General features: G+C 44.3%; 1 protein-coding gene across 1 annotated transcript; it reads right to left on the bottom strand.

The window, feature by feature from the left end:
* Positions 1-2,689: 2,689 nt before the first annotated feature.
* On the bottom strand, positions 2,690-20,428 carry IRS4 (insulin receptor substrate 4). Its single transcript, XM_056859454.1, has 2 exons — positions 16,873-20,428; positions 2,690-2,829 (listed from the first exon to the last, which is right to left on the bottom strand). The coding sequence occupies exons 1-2, from the start codon at positions 20,426-20,428 to the stop codon at positions 2,825-2,827; spliced, it is 3,561 nt and encodes a 1,186-aa protein (XP_056715432.1). The 3' UTR covers positions 2,690-2,824.
* Positions 20,429-21,545: the final 1,117 nt, after the last annotated feature.

Below are 21,545 nucleotides of genomic sequence, written 5' to 3'. Positions count from 1 at the left end.
AAAAAAACAATGTAACAATATTTACAATGGAAGACACAGCCGGATCAATCAGCTCAAAACTTTTAAACAGATCAGTGAAGCAGAAATAGCAAATATAATGAACAGTTTCAACCATATATGTTTTAGTTTGTACAGACAATAACTGTCCAAATATCAAATTAAATTTACAGGACAAACATTGTTCCATCCTTGTTTTTGTTTTTTTCTGTACTATACAGCAGCATCAACGGGTGCTGGAAGTATGCCCACAGAGTGATATGTTGTACATAGTTGGAAAATGGCCTCCCAGCACAATACTGAATAAGTTAGTTGCTGTAAACTAAGACAAAGAAATTGCATATTTCTTATGCTGTACCTGTTAGTAATTGTACCAGTAGAGTTGAGGTTACCCATTTGCTTATTTTATTCGGCAATTGCAAAATCAGTGCTGTATATTGTACCTCCTCAAGCCTCTAATATGTAAAGAATGTAACATTTACTAACCTTCCCCCCCTCAATTAATCTTCTGAACTACCACCCAAATTTCATTTTCTTTCAAATAAAAAGACGTAAAGCTTTCTTTTTAAAGGCAGTACCTATTGCATTGTTAATTTACAGAGTCCGAACAAAACATATATGGCAAGACAGTTTTGTGGTCTAGAAAAGTGGTCTCTCTTTTTTTAAAAAGTTAAAATCTGTTTAGCAGCAACTAGTTAACTGTATTCTTGAAAACCTTGCTTTTCTAGATTCAGGTACTAGTCATCTGTGCTTTTAAACTCTGCAGTGGCCTCTTCCTTCAGATTACCAGGCCCTGCATAATCTCATGGATACCAACTATGTTTGCTAAAAATTACCAATAAAGTTGTGTGACATGAACATTAAGACTAACCCAAAAAATAGATTCCAGTACACAGTAATGAACATCAAAACTGACAGCAGGGTCTAATTTGTTACACCATCTTGTCTAGTACCTCAAAAAGGTCAGATGTTCGAAGGCGAGGTGAACCCCCTAGCTCCAGACCTGTACAATATACAATGGAGGAATACCAGCTGTGTGGCGCTTGAGGACTTGCATACCACTTTCAACCCTTTCCATTATCAGTGCTTCTAAATATTAGTATATACTATATGTACCAACTAGTGCCTTGCTCTTTAAAGACATCCGTCCACAAAGTGAGACGTCTGGATTCTGCCTACAATTTCCAATTTTAAACACCCACTAGCAAGGAAATGTCATCCCCCTCATTTCGCATACTTACAGGACATGATTAGTTATGGATTTCCCCTCCCCCCAATTTGGAGTAGAAACAAAACAGTGGCTCCAAATAAAAGGGAGCATTCATTGTTAAGTTTAAGATTAAGGGTTTCTCTCTACAAAAGCTCACTAGCATATCAACATTATAATGCAGGGGGAATATACAGAGTCTGCATTTTCCATTTGAACTTAAAAAAAAAAACACACGCCTATGGCCCTCTTCTCCAAAATGCATAACTAACAAATAACTACACGGGGAGATGTAACAGAAAGCTTAACTATAATCAGATACAACCAGTTCTTCAGTTCTACTTATTCCAGATATTCTCACTAACAAATATTTGATTTGAGCAGACAAGTTTTTTTTTTTAAGGGAGGAAGGTATAGGATCTATAAATTGCTTGTACCGTAAAGGGATAAAAAAAAAAAGGAGTCACTTGAGTACCATTTTTCTCCCCTGAAGCCCAAATCTGACATTGTCATGTGTCAGTAGCCATGAAGCCTCACCACAAACAGGGCATGTCTTACAGCCTTGAAAAAGGCAGCCGCAGTTAAATGGGCTGTGTGCTCTAGAGGGGCTGGATACAGCCTAATCCACTGGGTGTTGAGTTGCAAATAAGCCCCACTTAATTCAGTGGGCTTACATTCGTGCAAGATTTGTAACTTTTGCTTACTTGACGGTTTCTCCAGGAGAGAAAAACAAGAAACCATTATCTCTCCCTGCCCCCCTTCAGTTTTTGAACAGTTGTTGCTACATTTGTAAAGAATCGGCTTATCATTTGACAAAACTGCTTCTCTGAAAAGAGGGCTGTAACGGCTGAGGGGGAGCACAGCAGTGGCTTCTCCCTCCTCCCCCTGCCTAGACAGGGAGAACGTAAACGGCTCGTCTTCTCTTGCACCATGCGCAAGGCAGAAAGGCAGACACCAATCAGAAGATGAACTGGGGATGGGGTGGCCGAGAGAAAGATGGAGGACAGAAAGATTCTCCCACAGTCTGCATTGGGATTTACCAATCAGGACATTGGTTGCAAGCCTAAATTGATTCTCATGAGACTTGCAAGTCAGTACGCTCAGGATCACAGGTTCACAAGCCTTAAGCTATTCTTCTCATCCCCTCCAAATGGATTTTAGAACTGCCCCCCATAGCAATAATTCTAAACCATTTATAACATGTACTTCATTTCAAGTACTAGAAAAAAGCAAAAAAAAAAACATATTAGGTAGATTTCTCAGACACCAATTCATGACTTCTCAAAACAGAAACTGATGGGGAAAGAGCAGAAGTAGTACGGGAAGCTGTCCTCATCTCCACTCCAGCGTTCACATTGTCACTCAGACAGGTATGCTTCAGAGGGTGAAGAAACCTCTGCCAAGGCTCATCTATGATAAAGGGTTCATTCAAATTAACACAACAGCAGACTTCACGGCCACTCGATGAAAAATCATTCTGATGATGCGTCTCTATGTCTGTGCTGGTGGAAGTGAAGAGAGATGGCTGAAGATGGGCTCTGCTTCCAAAAGCACCACACAGTTATGGATACACCAGCTGGAAAGCCTGCTCTTCTCACAATGGTTTCCATGGTAATGCCATCAGTCTGGAGGGAAAGAAATATATTTTAGTGTAAGAACAGAAAAAGACCGGCTTGGCTTATTGAATGTACATGGTATACAGAGTGAGTGACATTTGTAGAAATTACCCAGACCTTAACATAGACCAGTTGTTGCCCCTATTCTTTATGTCCAGCTCTTCTTCTTTTTTTCTTTTTTTTTACCAAAAGGCAGAGCGTACTTTTCTTCTGCAAGATCTCCCCAGCCTATCAAATTTTTAGTGGCACGTGAACCATACAGCACAGCCCTTTGAGATGCAGAGACCTGCTTTCCACAGCCCATTTGGGACCACAAAACGGGAGGGCAGGCAATGAGGCACTTGGCCAGATGCTGCAGTATAGGGCTGGTGTGTGGCACGACCCAAGGCAGGGGCCCCCAACCTTTTCGAGCCTGCAGGGAACTTTGCAATTCTGACACAGTATGGTGGGTGCAGCCACAAAATGACCGCCGAAGTTTACTTTCAGTAACACAGTGAAGATGCTTGTGCAGTGGTGGCAGATGTAGCCAAAGCACTGTGTTTATCAAATCTCCAAAGCCAATAAGAAGCCATGCTGGGCAAAAGCCCCACCTGGCCACACCCACTTGCTAAAAGAAGTGGCAGGCACCAGGAAAGGTGTTGGCGGGCACCATGGTGCCCATGGGCACCACTTTAGGCATACAAGCCCTTGGGTCAGGGGTCCCCAATCTATTCCAGTACTGAATACTTTTCCCCTTAACTGATTTGAACCAGTGCCTCTTAGCACGTTCATATTATTCCAAAAGCGCGACTTATGGGTTACTTTGTCTCACATGTGGCAGACTCGCCAGTGAAAGAACTACACCCCATATCCCTTGTCCTTCTGAATATTCCAGCATCTTGAGAGAATTCCCTCTTCAAAATAACCACACCTCTTTTGTACAGCAACAGCTACAAAAGAGCAGGAGACGGAACTCGTCTGACAGAGTGATGCTTCCCCCAAACACATCAATGTTTATCAAGCCCACAACACAGTGGTCAAAACGTGAGATAAACTGTGCGGAAGCATCAGTAGAGCCCCATCTTGCTACCCAGCAACTGGGCTCTTGTCAGTTATGCTCAGGGATCACAGCAACTGTCCTAGCAGAAGTTTCACGTAGTTCCCTTCAGCAAAACGTAGCATACAGCTCAGTATGTGGTCCTGGACTCACAGCAATGTTCTTGTCCAGGCTTACAACAGGCACAAAAATATTGCTGTAATTTAGGGTTGACTAGGAATTGGGTCACAAAAGAGGACTAATTTGGGTCCCCAACTTTTCCAAATTAAAAACTTTACTTATGCAATTAAAAAGAACAAACCATCAGGAACTCAAATGTTGCACGTTACTTAACAATACCAAGTGGTTAGAAGGTTGTGTGTGTGTTAAGTGCCGTCAATTCGCTTCCGACTCATGGCGACCCTATGAATCAATGTCCTCCAAAATGTCCTATCTTTGACAGCCTTGCTCAGATCTTGCAAATTGAGGGCTGTGGCTTCCTTTATTGAGTCAATCCATCTCTTGTTGGGTCTTCCTCTTTTTCTGCTTCCCTCAACCTTTCCTAGCATGATTGTCTTTTCCAGTGACTCTTGTCTTCTCATAATGTGACCAAAGTATGACAGCCTCAGTTTAGTCATTTTAGCTTCTAGGGTCAGTTCAGGCTTGATTTGATCTATAACCCACTGATTTGTTTTTTTGGGCAGCCCACAGTATCCGTAACACTCTCCTCCAACACCACATTTCAAAGGAATCTACCTTCTTCCTATCAGCTTTCTTCACCCCATATCCCTTGCCTATTAAAGTTACAAGGCAAACATTTGCTGAACGTGCCCATCTTGTGGCAAGTTGCTCATATGCAGCAGCTCACCCCAAGGACTGGGAAATTTTCTTCTTGGCATCACAAGCAGATAAGAAGTGGCAGAGATACAATTGCTGCTTGCCGACACCTGGTGGGGCAAGCTGCCACTTGGAACTGAACTGATCTCCACGCAGGGACCACATTTCATGCACAGACCCAACTTTTCTTAAATAGCCACAATATGCAGCCAACCTCCCTCATTAAATCAGCTTCAAATATCGGACAAGCAGACGCTAACGTAGAAGTGTCAGTCCTCTGATAATATTCCTTGAATTTCTGACAGCCAGTGTAGTACAACAGTCAGAGCGTTCATCAAGAACTGGGGCACCTGGGTTCAAATCCCTTCTCTACCAAAAACCTCTCTGAGTGAGGCTGGGCCTACCGCTCTCGCAGCTGAACCTACCTCTGCTGTGGACTACTGTTGTGAGGGTGAAATACAGGAGAAGAGAACCATGTGAAACACACAGAGCTCTCTGGAGGAAGGGTTAGATAAAAATGCGATCATGTTTTTTTCCAACCACAACCAACATTATCTGTGCCACTATCTGTTCACTGTGTTTCCCTGGTTAAGTGCCCTCTACGTCTGTTTTGTTTTTGCACATACGCTTGGAGACCAGATTGTGCCTTTGAGTGGCAAACTGTACACCAATACAATACAAAGAATTTCCCTCTTGCAACTTAATTATAATGATGCTTCTTTACATGCAGTAAATGGCATTACGTCTCTGCAATTAACAGATCAAAGGAAGGTAGTTAAAACTTCATGGGAAGAAGTGAATTGGGTTCTTCTCTCCTTCCGTTTTTTCCATTAACCTGCTTAATATGTAAAATGAACATTACCTGAACTCGATATAACTGCAAGCTCCCAGCTGTCCACAGTATTTCCTTTAGGAACTCTGAGAACACTCATTACATTAAATGCATATCAATTCTTTAACAGTTTATACGTAGATACTGTTGCTATAAATAATCCAGATAAAGAAAGCAGAGAAAGATACACGTTGTTATCAGACAGTCATCGATTCCAAGAACTACCACACGATAACAATGCAAGTGAGCTAAACGGGCAGCTTCTCTCACTACCAGAGAATCACACTTCAAACCATCTGATAGCCGTCACTGAATACGTGCAAAGATACCCCTCTATTCCACCCCAGCATTTCTAGCATGACCATGAACCAAGTCCTAGGATGCAACTATGCAGATAGAAACACGATTGATTCCCAATGCCTGCAGCCACTACAAGTAGTAAGCAAGTTCAGCTCCCACCCCAGTGATGTATAAATGAGTGCCAGCCATTCCATTACGGTGCTCTTAGGAACACTGCTACAACAATGGAGAAACCCACCTTCCAGCACCAGCCTCTCTTTCTGCCTATACTCACTTCACTCTGGCCTACAGAAGCCAGCCCCAGAAGTCAAGCGCTTCCACCAAATGCACAGGCTCCAACTGTCAAATAATTAGAGAATGGAGCTTGCAGTGCAGTCCCTGAGAAGCCCACAAGAATCCCACAGTCATGTTTTTGGAGACAGAACATATGGGAGAAAGGCAATGTCCCAGGTATGCAGCATCCAAGTCATTCAGAGCATCAGTGATCAAAATCAGAACCCTGAACTGTAAAGATGCCACCAGGAGACCCCACCATTATGTGCTTGGCACCACAACCAATTCCCTCAAGAACTGGACAGCTATCATGTATTACAGATTTATCCCCCCCCCCAAACATTTTCCGTAACATATCAGAGGCACACCAGCTTCAGAGAATCACATAAAGGACACAACTTTCACATAAAGACATCAATCCCAAGACAGGGCCGCAGCCTGCTTATGTGGACCTGGCAAAAACTGTTTCCAATCACTTATTCACCCTAAGGATTAGTTCAAATGTTTAAATTATATGTACAAAAGGGTTGCCCACGAATAGCCCATGTACAGTTCACAAAGCCAATCTCCACAGACTATGCCCTGTTCTCAAAGGAAGCAATGAGAGAGTCTTGGGAAATGCCAAGTCACACACAGAAAGTTTTGCTTGATCTCCATGATCCCCCTCCCAAGAAAAATCAAAGGCAAAACCATGAATATATTCAGCATTATATTGATTCCCACTATGCTGTACTGAAACAAACTTCCCCAAGCAGGAGAATGTATCGTCCCACTGGCCACTCACAACCCCTTAAGAAACTCCCCTCAGAATCACTAACCAACGTCCATGGAAACAGAAAACACACACACACACTGCACTTCAGATACCTTTGCCTTACTATTCAACTAGTGGCTCCCAATCTGATGATCCAAAGAGAAGATAATCGGTACGTGAAGCAGAAAGATGGCAAATTAACTGCAGCAGCCAGAAGACTTCTCAGCCTCTGGCCAAAGACAGCCTAAGAACATTGAGTAATTATTACTCTCAATGCAGAGCAGGTAGTACCTGGCCACATTTTGAAGATGCCACTACAACAGATTCCTCCACCCACCGGGTCTGTCTTACTGCTGCTACCCTGTAGTCCACTCGGTGTTCTGTTACCATTTGTCACTGATTCCTTGGGTCCACAATTCAACCAAGACAACCAAGATATAGCAACCATAAAGGTCCCATCTCATATCCCCTCCTCAGGCTCCAGCAGCAGCGCACACATTCAGGTGGAAACCTGTGTGTAATGCCACCAGCAATGCTCCATTTCTTCCAACATGTACACAAGACTTAGCTTACTTGTCTCTACGGCAATGGTTCTTCTGGTAGAAATGATGAACTATTAATGGCTTCACAGAAGCAGTTATTCTCCTGCTGGTCTAGTAGCAGGAACATGGCCCGTTATTTATGCCCCTTCACAAACAGACTTGACAAGGTGGTCGCAGGGCAAAAGTTCTACTGCCACTGCATACCTTCATTGTTTCTCCAGGGTGATGGGGAGGGGGCAGGAGGGTAAAACTCCCACTGCAGAAGAGGCAGGCCAAGTGTTGGATGTTTAACCTTACCTTTGCCTGCTGCTTTTCCTATTCAATCTCTTCAGCGGATCAGGGGAAGTGGGTCGGGAAGCAGTGAGTGAGGGAAGTGATCATCCACGTGTTTTGACTCAAATTTGTTCTTGGCCTAATTGAACAATTCTTCATTTTATTTTCTATGATTGTGTATTATAATAGTATCCAAGGCACAGATACACAGCTGCATGATCATTCTGGGTAACTCGAATTTATTCCCTGGTGACAGACTTTTTACTAGAACTCTAGAAAAAGTCAGTCTGCAGTCACAGATATCTGAAAAAAAATTATCTGTAGTCAGCCCCCCAGCCATGCTTTTTAACAGCATCCAAAAAACATTTAACAGCCTGGTGTGTGATAGCCCTGAAGGGCGAAACTGACTAGGGCACAGTTTCCAGGAGCTGCTGGACGCAATGAAATGGGGAAAGAGGAGAATTCAAGGCTGAAAAATACAAGAAGCCAAAGTAATATGGGGGTGAAGACAAGAACTGGAAATGCCACAGTTCAGCGGGTACTTAAAACATTAAGTAAGGCATGGAACTGAAAACAAGAGAGTCTGGGGAGGGGTTAAAGACAGAAGGAACATTGCATTCAACAAGTATAGAGGTATGTTAAAAATATTTAATGAAGTTTTGAAGTACAGCTACAATTGTGTGCACAACAACATTCTCTTTTATTTGTATGTTAAAAATATTTAATGAAGTTTTGAAGTACAGCTACAATTGTGTGCACAACAACATTCTCTTTTATTTGTAGAATTCATTCTGCTTCTACTACTGGGGAAATGGGGTGGAAGAGAAAGTGGAAAGTACCAGAAGACCTTCAGCATCACCCATATATTTTAATCCTTGACTTCGCAAGCACATGGACTAGAAACTATGGGGTAAAGAACTGGTGTTGGATTAAGGTCATTTGAAATATTCAATTTCTATCATTTCAAACTGGAATCAAAGGTGAGGTCATAGATCCAATATTAGGTAATTGATCCAATAGTCTTTTTCAGTTGTAAATTCTCCTCCCCACCCACTCATAGAATGGAAATTCTACTTCCAATCCAACAGACTCTTCCAACCAAATTTCAGGTAGAAATGAGAAAGCACCCAATTATGGAGGCAATTAAAACTCACTTGCCGAGTAGGCACAGGGAGGTAGTATGAACTGGATTAAGCACATTTTCCCCATCCTTTCCCCATAATACTCAAGCAGGAAGTTGACAGGATGCACATTTTTAAACAGAAGCACTGTATGCAGACAAGGGGAGTGAACCCCAAATACAACCACACCTTGCTACTCAGAATTTCTCACCACCCAGTTCTGCTAGCAAAGTCAGTTTAGCTTGGTGGGAGTGTTGAAAGCTCTAGAGTAAGATGCTGGGGTTAGGACATGGTTCAAATGTCTGCAAGCCAAGGATGTCTGTCTCCATAACATGTGCAAAGGGAGGAACAGATCGCTACTGCCTTCATTCCCCCCTCCACTCCTTGCTTCCGGCAGATACGGATCTGCTGCCAGCAGATGAGAGCCATTGTGTTGTAGTGAATGAATGAATGAATTTATTTACGGCAAAAACCAGAATACAATGACCAATTATGGTATAGTGATTAAGAGTGTTGGACTAGTATCTGGGAGACCAAGGTTCGAATCCCCACTTGGGCCATGCAAGCTCTTCGGGTATCTTTGGTCCAGTCACACTCTCTCAGCCTAACCTACCTCACAGGGTTGCTGTGAGGATACAATAGAGAATGGTATAAGCTGCTTTGGGTCCCCATTGGGGAGAAAGGCAGGGCTATTAATGAATTAAATCAATAAAGCCTCTCCTCTGTCTGCCTAGCACATGCACAGCTCCAAATGGAGCAGCTCAGAAATGAATCCCCTCCATTGTTACTGAGACGAGGCAATTACCAATGTAAAAACAGGAACAACTGCAAACAAACATGCCCAGTAGAATGGTCCCATTGGCAGGAACTTTCTGACTGGATGATGTCCCAATCAACATGCATTTCCCTTGATGGCAAGACACCCTCTTCCCTCGCTGCTCTGGTCCCTCCCGCTGACCAAGAAAACAAAACCAGACATGGAGGATCAGGAATCGCCCTCGTACGCCAAAAGCATTCTGGCTCTGATTAGGAACTTTTGCTTCAGTTCCAAATGGGACATGACTTGTGTCAGATCTTGAAGTTCCAACTACCCAGCCACACTAGAAACTTGTTTTTCCCCAGAATGTGCAACGTGGCTGCTTGTCTGCACTTGCATGAAATTACAGAATACTACAGCCCTGCCTGTAGCTTTCCCTATAGCCATTCATTACATTTGTTTCAACTCGTGCCCTTACCCTATGCTATAACTTCAGTTTGGCTACTATGTCCCTCCTTCTTGACTTGTACGGGTACCAGCCCCAGGTCCTTTGATGGTCGCAATCCGGTCTGACCCTCACTGAAAGACACATCAACAAATACAGGAAAGGGCTGTCCTACAAGGTAAGCAAGTCTGAAAGTTGCTCTGTATTAGACATGTCCTGCCTATTGAAAACCACGTATCCAGGGGGCAAAGATGATGTGTTTTTCTTTTAAAAACATGCAGAAGAAACTAAATTTGTCTGTGAACTCTGGAACTGGGTCACAGTTCATGCAGCCAGGTGAGCAGCCATTCTGCCTCCTTTTTTTGCAATGCTGCAGCACTGACTTGTTAGAATTGACTATTTGGAAAGGGATGTTTTGCCTGATCCCCACTATAGGGACAGGCTCCACCTGCTAGATTTCCTCTGGTCACACTCTTGTTCAAGGCACAGGAGGCTGGCCATGAGAAAGTGAGCAGCGGCTCTGATGACCTGATGATACAAGCATTTGCCGTCTCTCCCTCAATCCAGCAAATGCTGTTTTGCTCCTCAAAAACAACACATTTCTGTTCCAACATGTCCAGTGTGAAGGTGATCATTAGGTTGTCTTCAAGATGCCTAATAAAGCTACATGTGACCAAAGTGAAAAACAAACAGCAATTTGCAGGGTGGGCCGAGAAGGTGGTTCTCTGGGTCACACAAACTATTTAAGGATGAGTCACCAGAGTTTTAGGGAGAACAGCAGTGAAGATTTGTCCTTCCTCTCCCCCCCTTCCTCCACAGCTCCCTCCACAAAGTAAGATTTTACAAATCTTTAACCTATTTATAACAAGACCCCAGCTGATACCTTCCTATTTCTCACTATGCTATTTCAAAACAAATTTTGACTGCAGAACTTTCCTCATAAAAGTTCTTAAGTCTAAATTCAGCAAGCCATAAGAAAATCTAGGTTACTGTGCACAAGGTCTGCCCCTGGAAATCCACAGATTAGTTGTACAAATTAGGATTACCGTCATGGTGCTAAGTAGGGTTGCCAACAGGCCTGGAAGGAGTGTCCTGTCCCATCAACAGAAACTTAAACTGTGGAAATGGGCAGCTGAAAATTTTCATGGCAAGGGGGTACATGACATCTCATTAAGTCTCTGTTAAAGAGACAGGACATTTTTGTCCTCCAGTCAGTTGTCAATCCTGCTGTCATGTCAACCTACCCCTTCCTCCACATTCTTTTTTTCAACAGAGCATTATTACTGGATTTATGGAGATGAGCTGCCCTACAAACCCAAGGTGCCAGCTCGCCATGGCGCTTAGAAATTTCACTGTGGCACCTAGCATAAGAAAGTATGGTCATAAAAATACAAAATCATAAAGACTGAAAAATGAGCCTAGCTGGCTCCTGGAGGAGCCTGGGCTGGTTCCTTGACGCCAAGAAAAACCGTCAAGGCTTGACTTGAAGTAGGATGAACATTCTCTTGCTTCTGCTCAACTCCTAAATAGGATGTTACTGCACCTATAGCTCTCAGGTAGCTTGGATGTCATTACAGGAACTCAATGAGAAAGCCAGTTGTCCAATAATTTGCTTATTATTTTTTAAAACCCTGCAATTGCTGAGATCTCCCACCCTAAAGCTGTCCTAGCAGTAAAGTGACCACATGTTTTTCATGGTCTTCAGTTACATTCACATCATAAAGGCCATACTCCAGCGGAAACCTCTATCTGCACTGACGAACCGATCACTTCAAGGAGACAAGTGTACTAGTCCACAAAAGAACATTTTTAGCAGGTAGCTTGCCCAAATAGTTCCAACAAAGCCCTAATGTAGAGAAAGCCATCTGTGACTGTTCTTAAGCAGCAAAAAAGGAGTGCCGACTGAGCAAGGAATGGCGCTGCATCCCTTCCAGGAGTGTGCTGCATCTTCTAACACTGATCACCAGCATCAATAAAATAGTTAGCAGGTTCAGTTAGATCAGCAACACCACCTTGAAATCTACTTGAGAATGTTTTAAGCCAACTTTCCTACAACATTGATGATGCAACCTTAAAAACCCCAAACAGAATCAATTCACTTTCACGCTGTGTAAATCTGTTCTTCAGCTGGTTCTAAAGTTGCAGGCGAAGTGATACTTGGCATTCTCAGGCACAGCTGCAATTTAGGTCAAGACGGTGACTGTTGCTGCTTATACGGGAATCGGGAGGGAACCATCCCAGGGCAAGGCCAAAAGGCAGTTTACAGCAGCATAAGGTAGTATTTGTAAATATCACTGAAACATCACCACAACCCAGAACACAGTTAAACAGGCTTGCGTACGACTCAGACTAGAGGCACAACTACAGCACGTTTAAAATATGGACAAAAAAAATGTATCAAAAAGACACATCAAAATTACAATTAATTTTGTGGAAAAACTGACATGTCATTAGATAATTTTTCTACTGTATTTGAGAGCAATGAACTTCACTGTCCTCCTCTCTCCCATACATTCCCCCAGTCTTTAATATTAATCTATTTTTAGATTCTTAAGTAGCACATAATTAGAGGGTTAACTTTGTTCTTTTTACAGCTGATGTTCACTTATATTTGCAAAGAGTCTGCATCAGATCTTAAAAATATGAAGATGTTTTTGAAGGCTCATTAATTTAGATAAAATGATATGGACAAAAAGTCACACATTTGGGGAGCTGATATGTTTGGAACCTTTGCATCAGTGATTCATGAAGTGAAACCAAACCACTTTAGCTTATATGCAAGAACCTAACTAAACCTTACATGCAAATCCATGCAACACAATGCCATCAGCCCCTGGTATTACAAGAATGCTACTAAAGGCGTAGGGGCCCAGTGGAACTGAGAAGCAGCAGGAAGAGGGGAAGGTGTCGAACCCTTTCGCTACCTGATGACTTTCATAGAAACATAGAGTTGGAAAGGACAACCAGGGTCATTGAGTCCAACCCCCTGCACAATGCAGGAAATTCCAAACTACCTCCCCTGCACCCCAGTGACCCCTACTCCATGCCCAGAAGATAGTCAAAATGCCCTCCCTCTCATGATCTTCCTAAGGTCATAGAATCAGTATTGCAGACAGATGGCCATCTTTCCACAGCATCCCTTCCCCAAAACTGCTTCCTTTCCTGCAGAGTTCCAGGTGAGTAACAAAAGCTACTGTATTTTTGCTATGCTCACTGTAACCCCTGGAGAATTGCCGCAAGCAGATCTGCTCTTCCTCCCAAGCTATTCTTGGGGGTACCCTATCCCCCAGAATTAGCATTTCAGGTGACACTTTTGACTGCCATGGGAAGCGAGAAAATCACATTCCACAAAGAGAAATCATTTCCAGCTGCAGAAAACTTCAGCAGGAACCAACCCAAAACTTACACTCCAAGGAAGTCAGATTTGATTTGCCACAGAACCTGCACTGTTTTACTACCCAGCTGCAATAATTCAGTGATGTAGAGTAACACTACGGACTTTCCCCATTCATAAAATGTCTGGAACAGGAGCAGAGCAACCCTCTAACCTAACTAAAAATTCCTACAACTTATTTGGATCCAGGTAAAGTAGGAACTTTTGTAATCACTGTCAGAAGAGGGGGTCCTGGCATTTAACTTTAGGCTATCTTAAGAACTTATTCTTGTGTTAATGGGATTACAGTGCCGCATGTAAGATTTTCAAGTTTTACTTGAACAAGTCTTATGGAACTTTTCATTGAAGCATAACGGCAGTTCCGTTACAAGTTTTAAAAACAAGCTATCATGAGACGATAATGTGGCCTGGCAAAGAGAATGAAAATGAGTTCCTCAGGGATGACTTGAAGATCAAACCTTGGTTCAAAGTCTTAAGCCCAAGTGTGTAGATCCAAAGTGCTCCATGCCTCGGCGACATGCTTGGGAAGCCTCAGGTCACAGTTCCACTGCCCCATTTCATTCCTCTGTAATGCTGGTGAATTCTACATGCAAATCTTTTTTTTGGGGGGGGGGGGCTTTTTCAAATGAGATGCTTAAAACAGAAAATTGACTTGGTCTCATGCAAGAAGCATTCTTTACTTATTCCAACAGGAAGATAAAAATTACAGAATAATTCAAACACACTTATTCTTTTGCAGAGACAGCCTTTATAAAAATGTACTAGTGTGAATTTTACATATCACGTCACATAAGGGACATTATAATGATGTATAATTTAGAAACAACATTTTGCACTTACTCCTCACTCACAGATTATCCCAAGCAATTTGGGTATGGGCTGGGAGTTCTGTGGGGTTCACCTTTTCCTAGCCCTGTGAGTGCAAATGGAAGAATGCAGCAGTATTTGGGACAGGAGAGGCCTTATTCTGACTGTGATGCATGTCATGATGTCTCTAAAAATGACTCACTTGATACAGCCACTGAGTAAAAGAGACTCCAACGCTCTACTTCTAGGGTTCAAAAGTTCATCATAACTTTCAACTAGTTAGGCACTTTCTGACCTTTGAGAATAGGTTTTCTTTTGCTATAATGATTAGCTACAAATGGCTGATGAAAATAATGATCACATCAGTGCCTATCCCAACACAGAGTCACTGAAGTGAAGTCTGGATTACTCCACCTAGGATTGTGCCAGAACATATAACAGAATCTTTCTTTCACATTAAATGTTCAAATTAAAAAGTTTTGAACAAAACAACAAATATTCATCAATGTTGAAATCAAGCAGACCCAGCTACTTAAAATTCACAGATTTTTCTTGTTCACTCTCATACTTAAAACTTATTCATGGGATAAACTTTCACTAAGGAAATACAAGTTAGTTATATGCACAATGCTACCAAATGCAGGCCTGCAAATTTTTGTGTTAATCCTGTTTCAGTTTGAACAGCAATGCTGACAGGTAAAGGCTTTTAAACAGATGTTGAAAACCAGAAAGTGCCCCAAGTTTAAAAGGAGTAATAAAGATCAGCACTGTAAATTAAAACGGGCTGCCCCATTTGTGTTTTATTATATAAATATATTGAGCAAAACACCTTGGGAGAAAACAAAAATCAGTACAGATCTTCACCACTTCTAACTTTGCTGAATTAAGGTTTATTTAATTAAAAAAAGGAAAACTCATTGTCATTCAATAATTTAGAAAAAGCACTTCTGAGAACTGTTGCACCTGGGGACCAAACAAATACACACACACAGGCAATCCACATGCTTTTCAAAAGCCCTACACAGTGCTTACAGGGTGGCATATTTTGTGTGATCTTTTCCACTGTTACATTCCAAAAGGATCAGAAGTCATGAAACCCATCACAAGCTGACAAATACATTAACAGTGCAATCCTAAAGAGAGCTACTGTAGACTAAGCCCATTCGTTTCAGTGGGCTTAGAATTGAGTAACTCTGCAAGGACTGCACTGTCAGACAGTTGAAGTATGCCTAGAAGCCTTGAATCAGCATTTCAACCAGTTTATCACAGTCTGTGTTTTAAGGGATACAGGAATAAGTCAAGTGGCAAGAACAGGATAAGTCAATTGGAGAAGCAGATATTTGGATGTTGTTAACACACTACTGGCCCAGAAAACAAATAACTACTAATATAAAACAGCAGCTAAGTGGTTTGGTTTCCCTCAAACAGTAATTCAAGTAATAAGATTGACAGACTGAGATGGCTCCTACTGACTTCTCCCACTGTACACACAGACGTCAAAAAAGAAAAATTGATCACTGTAAGAAGTAAAACCAACTAAGAGGTATAGATTATGTACCTGGAGACATTGCTTTAGATTAAGACACAGAAGTGGATATAAAAAGACTGACACAAGAGGCCAGGACACTAAAAAGAATTGTTTTGACTGCTACACAACCACAACACTAAAAAACCTTAACAATTCTTGCATTGCTCTTCATTTACAGCAGAAAACACCACTGTACTACCCAAGTAAAAATCTTCTTTTAATGAAAGAAAATGCAACTGAAAACTAAACCAAGATCTTCAAACACTTATAAGAACATAGCTTCAAGTCTTCTAAGTATTACTGTCTACTTTGGAAGTGTAAGCCAATGTAACTGACATAGGGGAGAGAGGAGCAAGAAAACTACACCAGTTGGTAACCTTCTGAGAATTCTAGCCTCCTCACAGTCTACAACTCCCCAAAAACTTGGGGTTGGGGAAAGCCATGACAATTAATCCAGTATGCAAACAGATTAGATTTATAATACAGACCTAGTCCAAGCTAACACAGTTTTTACATTTAAAAAAAATTAAGAATTCCATGTGATCGAATGTATTAAGTTGTCCTGCATGTTTCATGTCATACTGTCCATAGGTGTGATATGGATAAAAGCATCTCTAATGCAGAAGAACGCAGAGAGACTGTGACTGCTATATTATGAACAGGAAGTTTCATTCCCCAAGACTTTGCAGGGATAGATTTTTGCTGAGGATATCCAAAACATGCATCATAAAACAAGTCCCAATCCTTTAATGACTGTTAATGTCACCAGGTTCAAATGAATGGTTGTTCTCTGGAAGGTGTAGCTATTTCCCTTTATTACAGTTTTGAAGAGTAGGGCACAGACCCCAAAGTTGGTAATCAACCACAAAAGTAAACAGTAAAAGTAAACCTACAACTATCCAAACATATTATAAGCATATTATAAATAGCCCCATTACTCTGTCTCCCAAACCAACAAATCCCAGTCAGTATGTCAACATATCCAAATTAAAACAGAAATGAGTTAACTGCAGCCAGACTCTTGGGTCTGGAGTGTATTAGTTCAGAACAGGATATCCAATGGAGACTGTGGACTACTAAGTGCTTCATTTTCCAGTTTTAAAAACCTGTGGTACAAGGCACATGAATTAAAGTTATGCATCCACTGAAGTAGCAGTTATAAAAAGTTACAAACCTTTTCTTGCAGCGTTGCACTTCAAACCATCTGATCGGCTGAAGTCTATGCTTACATATACTCCACTTTCCAGATTCAAAGTACCGTTTGAGAGGTGGCAATTGGGTGTACTGGGGCTCTCCTCACAGTTTAGAGAATTATCTCGTAAATTCAGAGCTATATAGTTTAAGCCATTCTGAAATCCAGTTGAAGTATCTCTGGACATCTTGCTTTCATGGCCATCTGAAATGTGCTCTTCAGGTTTCAGCCACACATTGTCAAAAGAAGCAGAGCTGTGCCTTTTACTACTGTCAGTAAAGAAAGAAGAAGAAGTGGTAACAGTGGCAGCAGAAGAAAATGTTTCAGAGCTATGCCGCCTCCTTCCTTGTGGGTCAGCACGAATGACTTTGGGGACCACCGGAGGTTCAGGACTTGGAACAGAGAAGTCACTATTACCAGCATATTGGTCAACAATGCACAATCGATTAACTATGGAAGGAGGACTATCCATCTTCAAGCCATTTTTGCTTCCTGTGGCAAATGGTCCAGGTGGTGTTGCTGCCATGTTGAAGGTCATCTCAGTGTAGTCATCAATCCTACCACTTGCTGCGTTAACACAAGCAGTGCCAAAGGAGAGCCTAGCATAATCGGCATCAGGCTGGTTTCTAGGGATACTAGAGCTTGCATAAACTGAAATATCTGTTAAGGAACTAGATAGCTCTTTTGCTGCTTTTGGCGACTGAACATCCAGATCAACACTCATGTAGTCAGACAGTGGAGACTGCCTGTGGTCACTACTGGAGCCAAGAGATGATGGAGATCCTTCTGCAGATAAAGAGTAGGGTGTATTACTAGCTTTTTCACCAAAGTCTATATTTATATATTCACCAGGACTTGATGGCTCAAGTGGAATTGTACGATCATACATTCTTGGTATAGTGTTACTACCTCTAGTACCTAGTGGAAGTCTTGTAGGCCTGGTAACCCGGTTCTGTGCAAGGCCTTCATCTGAAGCTTTCAGAATAGATGACTTGGAAAGGCCATTAGTCAAAACTTCACTACTGGCATTTTTACCATTTTCAGAGCCACCATATAGTAATTTCCCAGGTGATGACATTGGTACATATTCATTATGTTCACCATTTTGTCCTGACAGAGTCTTAAAGCTTCGTGGGAGAGAAAAGTAAGAGCCAAAACCTTTAGAACTAGCACCGGTATGCATATAATTTGAATCACTTGGTGGCTTTGGAGCAGCTGAATTTCCAGGTGACATATCCATATATTCATTATTTGCCAGCTTGTCAGTACCGCTTTTAGAGCTAAATCCAGTTAAAGGACTTCGTACCGGTGAAGAGACAGCCCTGGGAAACATCATCATGTACCCTCTGGAGTCAGCCTGAGATGAAGACAAAGAACTGTTTATCTGTTTTGGTACAGATGTGGTTTTAGGAGTCATTGGCAGATAATCATTGTTGCTTGCAAGAGAAGATGCAACTCCCGGCATCATTGGCATGTATCCATCATCTCTGGCTTTATTCCTGTTTTGATTATATACAGAATCAAGGGCAGGCTCTCCATACTCTGGATCAGGACTATCTTTAAGTTTTGGCGATTCAGAACAAGGCAAATGTCCATGGCTTCCAACAGAATCCTCATCTAAAGAAGTTGCAGTTTGGGTTGTTTTCTGTTGCGCTGGTGTAGAAGCAGGTTTTGTTAAAGAGTAAGTTCTTTTTCTAATGCATTTTTCAGCTTCCCTGAATTCATCTCTTGAGCTGTTATCCAATTGTTGTTTGCTCATGGACATGTATTCACTTAAACAGTTCTCCTCTCTAATGGGTGGCGTGTTACCCAAGGAATCTGGAGTATTACTCCTCACACGAAAGTATCGGAAGTCTCCTGGGCTGGAACCATATTCATCTGAAGAGATGAAGCCTCCATCACTCGGGGAACCACAGACAGATGAACTGGAAGGCCTTACAAGAGTATCTGAAGCAGATCCGTGACCGCTACTTGAAGAAACACTGATGGGGCTGGTAGTGGAAGGGAAATGAGATACGGGCAGAGAGGCAGACCTGGTATGATAAGAAGAGCTAAATGCTGCTCTAACATATCGCCCACTCCCTTCTTGTCGCCCTAAATTCATCCGTGCTGTATTCAAATGAATAAGGCTCCCAGTCACTGACCTAAATGGTCTGGTCATCGTACCCTCTCCTTCACTAGAAGTTCTGAATCGATAAGAACTACTGCTCTTGGTGGTAGGAGGAGTCCCACCAGTAACACTTTCAGTTCTGGATCTTCGCTGTAAGCCGGTTTGGCTAGGTGGCAGGTTGCCAAGGTGCCTCCTGGTAGTGATGAATGAAATGGGGTTGGTGCTGCTACCACCACCCGATGACTGGCTCTTGCTGCGAGGTCTAAACTCAGAAAAGGCTTTCAAAGCTTTCATAGTTTCCAGAAAGGTTTCATGCATGTTCTGAGCAACCACTGAATCATCCACTTGCATCCACAGCTCACCTGGCCCAATGGACGCAGACCTGCCCACCTCAATGAAAAAGAAATTTTCTGAATGCCCACATCGACGGATGTTCATCAGCTGTAAGTGGACAGAAGGTACCTCAGAATTCAGTTTGACAAGGTGGATGGCCTTACTAGAGAGGCACAATCTGTACACCCCCGTCAAGTTCTTTGTCTGCCCCAGCCCCTTGGGCTTCACATTGACTTGCCAGACTTCCTTGAACACAGTGCCTGGTCTAAGAGCAGTTCCATAATGCTCATCATCATCATCTAGCAGCTGATCAGCCTGGTCTTCCTGCTCCAAGAACCCCCTCTTGCTCTGACTCATAAGCTCACTGATAGCCTGATACCAGCCCTCCTGTTCTGCCTCATTCTCAGCCACCATGGCAAAATACTCATCCTTGGTATACAGGGCAATGATGTGTTTGTGCTTGGCATCTGCCCTCCGGCTGACTGTGAAGCACTGGTACAGCGGGATGACGCGCTTGGGAGGGGGGCAGCAGAGGGCCACATTCCCTGCCGCCGCCCTCAAACTGCTCTTGAACTTCTTCTCGCTATCATAGTATTCCAACCTGGCCGGGGCCAGGTGACTCTCCGCCCGCAGCACAAAGTAGCGCTTGTGGCCGTGCTTCTGCTTCCTCAGGTAGCCGCACTTCCTCACGTCGTCTCCCAACGAGGTCACGGCCACGCCGGCCGGAGGAGCAGAGAGGGCTCCCCGCCCAGAAGGCGCAGGAGGGCCGGCTCGCCCTGCGGAAACAGGCCCCCCTCGCCCCACAGCTGCTGCCCCGGCACTGCCCGCGGGCAGGGCGGCATCTTCTTCTTGGACCAGGCAGAGGGAGGTGCTGGGGGACCTCCTCAGCAGGAGCATCAGAGGATGGGGAGGCTGGGCGGGGGGAGGGGCGGGGGAGCTCTCGGCCAGCTCCGGGTCCTCCTCGGCAAGCTTGGTCGCGTGGGCCCCCTGGCTGTCGCCTCCTCCTCCTCCGGCGGCGGCGGTCTGGGTGGCCGCCGCCTCGTCTTTCGCGCCCAGCGCCCAGCAGGCCCCGTCCCCGCCTGGCCCGCTCGCCATCTTGAGGGGCCCAGCGCAGGGTCCGAAGGGCCGGGCGAGGCGGGAAAGCCGCCCTCACCACGGAAGGGTCTCCCAGGCCCGGCTGGACATGGGTGGCCGCAGCGCTCTCTCGGCTCCGGGCCGGGACGCGTGGCTTGAGGCGAGCGGAGCCTCCTTCTGGCCGGCGTCCGGGCGGGCCGGCCGAGCGCCCACCCACTCGCGGCCGGTCGGAGCGCGCCGGGCTCTCCTACTCGCGCCCGCCCGCTCGCTCACACAGGCAGGCAGCCGCGGCGGCACCACGGCGAAAACATCACGTGACCCTGCGCGGGCGGGGGCGGCGAGCGAGCCGAGGCGGCGCTCGGCTCGCCGAGGGGGCGGGGCCGTGTGTGGAGAGTAAAGTCTAAGAATGGAGGAGCCGGCGACGCGGGCCAATCGGACGCGAAGGTAGCTTCCCCAGCGGCCCAATCCACGTCTGTCCCCGGGCTGGCGGGTGGGGTCGCTCTTCGCCGAGAGGGACCGACAATGTCCTCAGCCAATCAAAGGCGGAGGTGATTAATAGCCCTCGAAGGGGAGTGGGGTGTCTTCGTTTGTGTGTGTGTGTGAAAGAGATAGTAAAGCGGCGAGCGGGAGGGAGGGTCTTGAGTGTGGTCCAATCGCAGCCTCACACACACCCCCCCCCCGAAAAATACGTGAGGCGGAGGCGGGAACCTTCCATGCGTGCGTCTAGAAGAGTGAGTCAAAAAAAAAAAAAAAAAGGCCGGGCGGGGAGATTAATAGGAGTAGCAGGGCGGTTTGCCAATGAACGCTTAAGACACCTACAGGCTTGCCCAATCACGGTTAAGAGGAGACGTAAAGCAGGGGGGGGGTTTTCCATTGCATCTAAAAATGTTTAAAGGAACTAGTCTATTCCCCCCCCCCTTTCCTGGCACGCCCGCATCCCTATCCAGGTTTGATGACCTGTAAGGCGCCGTGATTGGCCAAAGCCACAGCCAATCGTAGAGCGCGAGGGCCGAAGGGCGGTGGAGGGGTGGAGCGGCCGAGGAAGTAAACAACTCGTCAGCGCGCGGGCGACCGTTGGAGGCGAAGCGTTTGCGAGACTAACCGTCCCAGTTGCCGCTGCTCCAGAGCGCGAGGCGGG

Source organism: Euleptes europaea, chromosome 13 (genome assembly GCF_029931775.1).
Source record: "Euleptes europaea isolate rEulEur1 chromosome 13, rEulEur1.hap1, whole genome shotgun sequence".
Taxonomy (NCBI): domain Eukaryota; kingdom Metazoa; phylum Chordata; class Lepidosauria; order Squamata; family Sphaerodactylidae; genus Euleptes; species Euleptes europaea.
The sequence above is the reverse complement of the archived record's forward strand: the minus strand, read 5'-3'. Positions and strand labels throughout refer to the sequence as shown.